The 11,298-nt window shown below is 44.9% G+C and overlaps 1 protein-coding gene across 1 annotated transcript in view; it reads right to left on the minus strand.

Moving 5' to 3' along the window:
- The window catches only part of LOC308235208 (uncharacterized protein), a 32,218-nt gene extending 23,737 nt beyond the window's left edge, over positions 1-8,481 (minus strand). Inside the window, exons 1-2 of the mRNA XM_080643988.1 lie at positions 8,409-8,481; positions 2,019-2,063 (exon numbers count right to left, since the gene is read on the minus strand). Coding sequence (XP_080500114.1) covers positions 2,019-2,063; positions 8,409-8,438 — 75 coding nt within the window. The 5' untranslated portion in view covers positions 8,439-8,481. The remainder of the gene's footprint in view (positions 1-2,018; positions 2,064-8,408) is intronic.
- Between the last annotated feature and the right edge of the window lie 2,817 nt (positions 8,482-11,298).

Consider the following 11,298-nt stretch of genomic DNA (forward strand, 5'->3'; position numbering starts at 1 on the left):
CTTGTATCCACTGCAGTTTTTTTTCCCACTGCGGACGCGCGCAGCAGGGAAAAAGACACACAGAGGACATGTCACACTAGCCATGCTGCGGCTGCATTTTTTTGCTGATACGGATGCGGTATCAGTAACGCTACCGTGGCCACTAACCGCATTTACTGTTTACACATTTTGTTCTTTTCTATTTGTTTTAGTTTTAAATTATTTTATTATATTTAAGTTTAATTTGAAAGGCTTTTGTACCTTTCCTTTGTTAGGCAATTTTATTTTGCCTTTGCCATCTTCAATATAAGGTATTTTATTGTGCTATGATTCCTCCATTTTTTGAAGTTTCAAATTATAATAATTAGTGTTTACATTCTTCTTGTTAAAATGTTTGAAATGAATAAAACTATTGAAATAAAATTTAAAAAAAGACCGTACCCTTTTATGTAATGATGTTTACTTTGAATTTATATTAGTTCACACAAACACTCCATCCATGCTTTTGTTCCGGCCCTCCGGTCCAGTTTAAGAACCCATTGTGGCCCTCGAGTCAAAAAGTTTGCCCACCCCTGACATAGACGAATCTCAAAAACATTATGCTGAGTGAAAAAAGCCAGGCACAAGAGTACACACTGTACGAATTAAATATATTAAATTTGTAAACAAGTAAACTCATCATTCGATGACAGATCAGAACAGCAGATGCCTCCGAGGGGTAGAAAACTGACTCGAAAGACTATGTAGTATGAGAGAACATTGGCCCCCTCCAACTCTCCCCTTTGGGAATATAAGAAGGTCATCTGAACGTATACCATGGGACTTTGGGAACCTGGCCAAGGCCTCGGTCAAGGAAGGGCCGAAAAGAAAACGTTTCTGGGTGTGAGCCTAGAGTGAAACATATGGCTGGTTGCTCTGTTTTCTGTACTCTAGATAGCCCTGTACTAAGAAAGCCTGTGTTGCAGAGACTTCACTGGCAACCACTCCCCACCCACCCCCGCTCCCTGCCCCGTGCACATGTAAGTTCAAATAAGTCCTAATAAACTCATGTCTTTCACAGCCAGTCCAAGACACAGGAGAGAACTTTTGGGGGTAATGTAAATGGTCTACTTCGGGTTTTGGGTGGTGGTCCAATGTAATTATTCAACTATCAAAATGGGGCATAGCACTGTCATCGACCTAACACTTAAGATGTCTAATTTTTGTAAATAAATTATATTTCAAGTTTAAAACCCATGCAAAAGTGTTATGAATCAAAACAAAATTCATTCAGCGGCACACTGGGGCATGTTTGTAGCTTCTGAAGTTTACACAAAAAATAGAAACCCTTCTAAAGAAGTACATAAAATAATGCCAAATCACAACAAAGCTGCTAACATTAAGTGAAAACTTAAGATTTAAAATTGTACATGTGCTGTGGCTGTAATTATATAAAATACAGCATGGGGAAATAGCTGACATAGCAGTGTAGTAATGTGGCTTTTTAAAATATTCTTCATTGTTTAAAGTCTTACATATGTCTCCTTTTTCTATCATTGACCTCTCCCCAGCCACTCCCACCCCCTAGTAATGTGGCTTTAAAAAATTTTTTTTTAGCCCTAGCCGGTTTGGCTCAGTGGATAGAGCATCAGCCTGCAGACTGAAGGGTCCCAGGTTCGATTCCGGTCAAGGGCACATGCCTGGGTTGTGGGCTCGATCCCACTGTGGGGCGTGCAGGAGGCAGCTGATCAATGATTCTCTCTCATCATTGATGTTTCTACTGGTATCTCTCTCCCTCTCCCTTCCTCTCTGAAATCAATAAAAACATATTTTAAAAAATTTTTATATCTATGAATTTCTGCACTTTTTGAGCAGAAAAATGAAGATGATCAAAAGTAAAACCAAAAGCTAAAGACAAAAACAAAAACAGAACCAATACAAACAATAGTCACTGGCACATAACAAACACCTGTCTTTTATCCTTCCCGAGGAAGAGAAAGATGCTGTGTCTAACCTTTGAGAAGAGATCTTTAAGAGATCAAAATCAAAACTCAACTCACCTGGAACTTGGCCATTTTCTCCTGCTCCTGGAGAAGCACAGAACCCTGGGAAGGCAGAAGAGGCAAAGGAGAAAGAAGCCATGAGACACGGGCCCTGGCACACATGGCTGCTCTGTGGGAATTTTAAAGTGACCCCCTCCTTTGGCCCATAGCAGTACCTCTCAGCCAGGGGCCCTGGTGCAGTGAACTGCCTGCCCGGCTCCACGCAGTAAGGCTAGCGCAGAGACCCTTGACGGTCCCAGGGTTAGCACTCCCATGCTGGGTACCGTGGGAAATGAAAGGCACTGGGATGTACTGGCCATGACAATGAAAGCAAACTCGGAGGCCAAAAGGTCTGGGTGGGGCATATCGCCAGGATCCCACTACTGATCCTTCTGACCCACAAGCTCTTTGTGCCTAGTCCACATCTATCAAGTGGGGATAGCACCATTATCTAGCTCCCAGCTTTGTCAATAATTCAAATAAGCATGCAATACCCGATAGCTACTCATGTTCATGGGTCTTCCTACTTCAGGCAGAAGGACTGTGGTGGGAATGAGAGCAATGCATCCACTTCTCAAAGCCTTAGTTTATAACATCCAGTTCCTTGCTCTGGCCCTACATTTGTTGCTCTCTCCTGCTCTGCTCAGTAATGGAGTTTTGCAAGGAGACCTGACATTTCACAGTATTTAGTGAGAGAAAGCAAGTGGGGTCTGGGGCGTTTGGCTAGCTCAGTGGTCGGCAAACTGCGGCTCTCGAGCCACATGCGGCTCTTTGGCCCCTTGAGTGTGGCTCTTCCACAAAGTACCACGGCCTGGGCGAGTCTATTTTGAAGAAGTGGCATTAGAAGAAGTTTAAGTTTAAAAAATTTGGCTCTCAAAAGAAATTTCAATCGTGCTGTTGATATTTGGCTCTATTGACTGAGTTTGCCGACCACTGGGATAGCTGGTCACCTGCCGGCCACCTACCAACCACCAGCCTGCTGCCTGCCAGCTACTCTGAGAAGCCTCCCATCACCTGGGGGTAGTTGGGGGATAATTAGTGGGTAAGCAACTCTTTTGCCTATAAGATGATTAACACATCTTTTTATCCTTTGCAGCTGGAATAGAGTGAGTACTCAAAAGCCATGGAATCAATGAACGGCTGAAAACACACTCCACTGGGTAGTAGGAAGGAGTGAACTAGTTGATGTCTGAGGTTCCTCTGAGCTGAGCGATTCTGAGCCTGTAGCTCCCAAATGGGAGGAGGAGAGGATGAACTGTATCTTCAGGGTTTCATATTTCACTGGCTTTGCTCAAACAACATCAAGGTCATCCTTAAAAGTTACTTTTTCATAAAAGGGTCATTCATGGGCTTCTCAGGAAGGCAAAACCCTATTTAGTTATTTATTTAATTTAAAAAGCGATTGCTTGGTTGATTGATGGATTTCACACCAGGTATTTTCTCAAATGTCATTCTCCTCAAAGAGTTCTTCCATGACCATGCTTTATATAGTTTAAATTCCCCACCACTTCTTCTCCCATTCAGTTCCTTTTTATATTTAGTGTCATTACTTTCTAACATACTCCTGTGTGGTTTAGTTATTTACCTTCCTTGTATTTATCCATCTTTTTAATGAAGCCCCATTGTTTTGGTCACTACTCTTTCCCCAGTTCATGGCATGTAGCAGGCACTCAAGACAGATTTGTTAAAAAAGAAATGAATAACTTAATGAAAGTTGATAAAGATACATCCTGTATCATATTAACTGAGAGCTTCATTACTACTCACCAGGATCATTCACTCAGTTATTCAACAAATCCTTATTGAGCATCTAACATGGGCCTGGCACATTAAAGTCTTTGATCTCTGGCCTTAACCGGTTTGGCTCAGTTGATAGAGTGTCGGCCTGCGGACTGAAGGGTCCCAGGTTCGATTCTGGTCAAGGGCATGTACCTTTGGTTGCGGGCACATCCCCGGTAGGGGTTGTGCAGGAGGCAGCCGATCGATGTTTCTAACTCTCTATGCCTCTCCCTTCCTCTCTGTAAAAAATCAATAAAATATATTTTAAAAGATAAAAAATAAAGTCCTTAATCTCTGATATTACACTAGAGGAGGCAGGTAGGAAACCAATCAATGAGTAAGTACATAATGTGTTGGTCAGTCATAGCACTGTTAAGAAAAATATGGCAGGAAAAAAGGGAGACAAACAAATGGGAGGTGCTATTTTAGAAGGGATGGTGTCAATGCCAGTGCTATAGTTACTAGTTCAGTCACATTTGCAGGTCAATTATCCTCCTGTGCCTCATCTGTATGTTGTTTCGAGGAAATAATGAGTTAATACACAAAAGCACTGGAAACTCTGCTTGACCCATAATACACTCCCAATTAACGCTAATTATCATTGTCCTTATATAATAAATTATACAGAAATGATACACTAGTCTGGGTTTGTTCCTAAGTAAATTTGTTTTAGGATATGAATGTATTGTCAATAACTGTACATCAAGTATCAAATACTTTGAAAAGCAACTGAACAGCCGAGAGTGAGTGAGATAAAGGACCAGAGATACCCATATGGATCCTTCTCATAGTTTTGTCACCTAATCCACCTTCAGGAAATCAGAAAACGATCTCTCAGGGCTGCTGGCCCTAGTCTCCAGCTGCCAGCTGACACATGCTCCAGCCACAAACACTGATTGAATAACTTCCCTCTGCGAACCTCGTCACAGTGTTGGGCACGCTGAAAAGAACGACACAACCCCCACAGCATAGGAATCGACAGCTTAGGGGGAGACACCGGCTGGAAACCAAGAGCAAACTAAATTCCAAATAAGCAAACAAAATCCAGCGCCTCCCCTTTAACTGCAACTCTTCAGGGCCCCCAGCTTTCTCACCTACCACCATTCTCCTAGAACTCTTCAGGGCCCCCAGCTTTCTCACCTACCACCATTCTCCTAGTTACCAGGTGCGGACTTGGGAATGGTTCATGTCTTCTCTCCCTTGACCTCCATATATTTATAATAATCCAACATACATCCTCTTGCCTCCATGTCTGGAGTTGGCAATAAAATACCAAAGGAAATGTGAAAACGGGGGAGGACTATATAACAAGATGGACAAAAAGTTGACAACAGTTGAAGGCTGTGATCACACATGATAATTCATTAGTATATTATTTTCTCTGCACTTGTGTTTGAAAAGGTTCATGATCACAGTTGTCACAAGGATGACAACTATGATACAAGTTTTGAGAAGCATAGAGAATATATACATACATAGAAACAATTAAAGAGAAATACATTAATATCCTTATAGTTATCTCTAAATGTGGGATCATGGATAATGTTTGGCTTCCTTCAGCTATTTCTCAAATTCTCTATGATGAGCACAAATTAACTCAATAATCAGAATCTATACTAATAAAAGAGTAATATGCTAATTAGACCAGACATCTTCCAGACGTCCTTCTGGACAAAGTCACGGTGGCAGGGGACAAGGCAGAGGCCGTTAGGGGCAATCAGGCCGGCAGGGAGGGCAGTTAGGGGGTGATCAGGCCAGCAGGGGAGGGTAGTTAGGGGGCTATCAGGCTGGCAGGGGAGGGCAATTAGGGGGCAATCAGACCAGCAGGCAGAGGCGGTTAGGGGTGATCAGGCAGGCAGGCAGGCGAGCAGTTAGGAGCCAGCAGTCCCAGATTGCAAGAGGGATGTCCGAGGGGTCCTGGATTGGAGAGGGTACAGGCTGGGCTGAGGGACCCCCCCACACCCAGTGCATAAACTTCATGCACCGGGCCTCTAGTATGAATATAATCCTATCTAATAAAGAGAGAATATGCTAATTGACTGCCACACCCTCAAAGATGGCAGCACCCACAGCCAATAAGGAGGGACTATGCTAATTGACTGCCATGCCCTCAAAGATGGCAGCGCCCACAGCCACAAGATGGCAGCACCCTGTCCCCTCAGCCCCGCTGGGGCGGCAGGCACGCAGCAAGGCTCCACGCACTTGCCCCTGAAGTCCCCCAGGCCCCTCAGCCCCCCAGCCGCCCAGGGCCAGCCCAGGCGCAGGCAAGCCTCAGATGGTGGCTGCCCAGCCGCCCAGGGCCATCCGAGGCTCAGGTAACCAAGGCCAGCCGAGGCTTGCGCTGCCGGCAGTGGCAGCAGCAGCAGTGATGTGATGGGGGCATTGCCTTCCCCTGATTGCCAGGTCGCCTCCCGCCCCTGAGGGCTCCCAGACTGTGAGAGGGGGCAGGCCGGGCTGAGGGACACTCCCTCCAGTGCATGAATTTTCATGCAGCAGGCCTCTAGTGTCATATAAAATAACAAGGAATTAATTAAATGAGCACAGACTTCAAGGGCTCTAAGGTCCTAAATTATTACCAAATGACCCTCCCTCCTTCAGTCCTCGGGATTACCATTTCTCAGGGCTGAAGGAGAGTATGGCAGGAAGGTCAAGAACCAGGCTGCCTGGGTTCAAATTCTCAGTTCTGTGTCTTCCCTGTTCCCTTAAACCAGGGGTCCTCAAACTACGGCCCATGGGCCACATGCGGCCCCCCGAGGACATTTATCCGGCCCGCCGGGTGCCGCTGCCTGTCCTGCTTAGCAGCCGACTCGTCCCGGGCCCACAGTGCGCATAGGAATTTGTTCATAGTTTTTTTTTAAAACTATAGTCCGGCCCTCCAACGGTCTGAGGGACAGTGAACTGGCCCCCTGTTTAAAAAGTTTGAGGACCCCTGCCTTAAACTCTTCACCTATCAATGTCCTTTGTCTGCTATGAGGATTAAATAATTAAAGCAAATAAAACCTATAGAAGACTGTCACTCAATATGTTAAATATTGCTACTCGTTCATCAATACATGTCTCATCCAACCTCCCCTTCACTCATTAAATATTTGAACGTTTGCCCAATAGAGAAAACTTGCTAATGAGTGAAGGAAGTCTGCTTCCCTATTGAGAACAGAAACGACACACACGTTGGGACAATGTTACCACAAGCCAGGGGTCACTCCCGCCTCCTCTCTGTACCGTCTTTGAGAAGTCAGGCTGAGAGAGAAAAGGAGGCTGGAAAATATTACAATCGTGTCTCTGGTCCAGGATAAATCACAGTGGACATCCTCCAGGAACTAGCTGGGGAGGACCCACTTCTTCTTTTCAAACAGGATGGGGGAGTGGGAAGTCCTTAGCAATCCTCCAACACCCCACTCCCCGCAGTGGACAGACAAGGGCCAGTGGTGCTGGAGCTGGAGCTCAGACCTTATGCAGGCTCAGCACCGAAGCTTTCAGGGACTGAGCACTTCTCAGAAAGAAATAATAGATTGATAACAACCAGCCACCTCTCACTAGTTGCTTGTGCTGGGATCACTGCTAAGCACTTTTACATCTTTTACTTTCCCCTAATCTTACCACGCGCCCACTAGGGAGGTCCTCCTGAGGCAGAACAGTAAGAAGCTAGGAAAACTCCTTGGCAAGTGGAATGGGAAAACAGACAGATAACTGTACCAACTGGCAGAGCGATTTACAGCCAGATACAGAGGTCCCACAGGTGGAAAGCCTGGGGAAACTGGTGCCAGACCTTGCCACAGGTGATGTTCCCTATCGCTGGTCATCGGTTTAGCCCTTCTCCCTGACTTTGCCTCTCTAGAAATAACATCAAGGCACCAGTTGAACTTCAGCTCCAGGCCCAGAAAAGCTGCAAAACCAGGGCAGGGAGGCCAGGGCCAGCTGCAATGACGAATGACCCGTGCCCCAGCGCTGACCTGTCAGTGGAGACCACGACCATGAAAGTGCACACCTAGAAAAGCTGATGAATATTTTTTTGAGACCCTCCCCTGTGGCCTCCCCTAAAAACCCCGCCTTTGGGAAGCAGATTAAACCCCTCAAGATACAGGAAGCCGGCCCTAGCTCTCTTTGGAGCACGCCCACGCCTTCTCCCGGGTGAACTTTCTATTTTCTTTCTCCTAACGCTACCTGTCCCAGCTTTAATAAATAGCCTCTTAAAATCACCTGGATTCCTGTTGTGAAATCTTACCGACACGAAATCCAGAACCCACACACTCACGGCTGGCTGGGGGGTGACGCGGCCTGATCCCGGTCCGGGTGACACTACTGTGAACTTGGTCCCTGTCCGGTGACACTACTGTCAACTCCTCTCTAGGCAGGAGAAACAGATAAATCCATAACTCTACAGAGATTATGTAACTGGAAAGGTACGGAGTAAGCGGAAGTAAGGGAGGCGAGGGAATCGGCCCAGAGACACTGAAACAGATTCCCGACCACGCGCGAACCTTGCACAAACCTGCCATCCGCCGCTTCTATTCCCCAAGAGCGGGGATGGCACCTACGGGTCCCACGCCCACGCAAGCTAGTAAGAATCACAGGGGTCACTCCCTCCCTCCCTCCCTCACTCACTCCCTCTCTCACTCCCTCACTCACCTCTAGGAGATCGTGGTGACTCGCGCCCATCCCACTCCAGAATCCCGGAGGGAAACAAGGGCTACAGCTCCTCCCTCCCAGAGCGGAAGTGGATCGCACCGCCCAGCGCCTCTGGACTACATTTCCCAGAATCCTCCACAAGGTAGCGCTTCTATTAGGTTGCCACTTCCAAAAAACAAAACAAAACAAAAAAACAATACATTAAGATGGTTCAGTTCAGTCAGTTCTTAGGCACTATTAGAGCTTGACTTTTTTTTTTCCCTTTTCTTTTTTCTAAATTAAAAAAAATCACAGTATTAATAAGTGTGACTGAAAAGTAAAAGTAGATGAATAGGATACAAAGTTAAAGGCTCTCAAAGTCTGTTTGGTAGTCCCTGGGTGCCCCTAAATCTCTGACAGTTTATCTTGTGTGAGCTATTCATTCAGAAATGCTGGCCACACAAAAAGGAAAAGTGATCTCTCACCACCCCACAGAACAAATACCAAAAGTTTCCCATGTATCTTGGCTTTAAATATTCATTTTTAAATTAGTTTCTGGCAAGTAAAAGAAAATACAGTCAAGAAAGTGAAGGAAATACTGTAAGTTGGAAAAGCCTAGAATGTATGTTGAAAATGTTTCTTTCTTTAGCTCACCTTCAAACGTCTCATAATCTATATACAGCCTGCTCTTGACATCATAAATATGATAGGATGTTTTATTGTTCTACAAGAACCATGATTATTCAAAAAATAGGTGTGGATGTATGGGATCGCACTCAAGTAACTGTAACAAATTCAACTTTTTTAGGGCACATTTATTGAGGTATGCTAGGGTGTCTCAAAAATGTATACACTTTAACAGCTGATAGCTCAATTTTTTTTTTATATATTTCATTGATTTTTTACAGAGAGGAAGGGAGAGGGATAGAGAGTTAGAAACATCAATGAGAGAGAAACATCAATCAGCTGCCTCTTGCACACCCCCTACTGGAGATGTGCCCGCAACCAAGGTACATGTCCTTGACCGGAATCGAACCTGGGACCCTTCAGTCCGCAGGCCAATGCTCTATCCACTGAGCCAACCCAGTTAGGGGTCAATTTGTTTTTTAAATAAGGAACGCTTCACGAATTTTCATGTCATCCTTGCACAGGGGCCATGCTAATCTCTGTATTGTTCCAATTTTAGTATATGTGCTGCTGAAGTGAGCACTGATAGCTCAATTTTGAAAATGGAATGTATTTTAACAAACACTGCCTTTGTAATTATTCAAAGTGTGTGTATACATTTTGGAGGGACACCCTTTATTTAGTCTCTAGCCAGGTAGCTCAGTTGGTTTTGCCCTGATACACCAAGGTTGCAGATTTGATTCCCGGTCATGGCACATACAAGGAGCAACCAATGAATGCATGAATGGGTGGAGCAACAAGTCAATGTTTCTCTCTCTGCCTTCTCCTCACTCTCTAAAGTCAATCAATAAATTTTTTGTTAAAGTGTATGCTATGAATTGATATATGTATAGTAAGTACATTGTGAATGTACTTACAATTTAACTTACACATCCATCAACTCACACTGCTAACTTTGTGGTGAGAACCTTTAAGATCTACTCTCAGCAAATTTCAACTGTAGTCAACATGGAATACATTAGATCCTCAGGCCTTAATCATCTTATAACTGAAGGTTTGCACCCCACTTCCCCCACCCCCATCTGCATCCCCCAGGCAACCACCACCATTCTACTCTGTTTCTATGAGTTTGACTCTCCCCCCACCCCCTTAGATTCCACATATAATTCTACTAGGCAGTATTTGTCTTTCTCTGGCTTATTTCACTTAACATAATGCCCTCCAGTTACATTCATGTTATTGCAAATATTTCTCCATATTGCCTATAAAACAATGATTAGAGTTAGAGGCTCAATTTGATTCATTTTTTAAAATATATATTTTTATTGACTTCAGAGAAAGGAGAGGGAGAGATAGAAACATCAATGATGAGAGAATCATTGATCACTGCCTCCTACACACCCCCTAATGGGGATCGAGCATGCAACCCGGGCATGTGCCCTGATTAGGAAATGAATACTCAACCACTGAGCCACATGGGCTGGGCTTATTCATTTTTTTCAGAAAGAATAGTTTATGGGTGGTTCTGTTTGTATCTCCTGGAAGCTGCCAAGATATCCTAAAAGACAACAAGATAAGAACACATCCTCTACTAAATATCAAAACTCATTGCAAGCCTGGCTGGCGTGACTCAGTGGTTGACCGTCGACCTATGAACCAGGAGGTCATGGTTCGATTCACCATCAGGGCACATGCTAGCTTGCAGGTTTGATCCCCAGTAGGGGGCATGCAGGAGGCAGCCAATCAATGATTCTCTCTCATCATTGATGTTTCTATCTCTCCCTCTCCCTTCCTGAAACCAATAAAAATTTATTTAAAAAAAAAGACTCATTGCGCCGAAACCGGTTTGGCTCAGTGGATAGAGCGTCGGCCTGCGGACTGGAGGGTCCCGGGTTCGATTCCGGTCAAGGGCATGTACCTTGGTTGCGGGCACATCCCCGGTGGGGGGTGTGCAGGAGGCAGCTGATCGATGTTTCTCTCTCATCAATGTTTCTAACTCTCTATCCCTCTCCCTTCCTCTTTGTGAAGTACCAATAAAATATATTTAAAAAAAAAAAAGACTCATTGCAAAGCTATAGTAACTAAAGTACTGTGGTTTTGGTAAAAGTATTGAAAAATAGATCAACCAAAGGAAATTGCAAGCCAAAACAGACCTATAATTATGTATAGATTAGAGGCCCGATGCACGAAAATTCGTGCAAGAGTAGGCCTTCCTTCCCCCTGCTGACCTGGGCTGGCTTCCCTCGGGCTGCCCGCAGGCACCCAGGATGGGCTGGCTTCCCTC

Source organism: Plecotus auritus (assembly GCF_963455305.1).
Source record: "Plecotus auritus genome assembly, chromosome: 10".
Lineage (NCBI taxonomy): Eukaryota > Metazoa > Chordata > Mammalia > Chiroptera > Vespertilionidae > Plecotus > Plecotus auritus.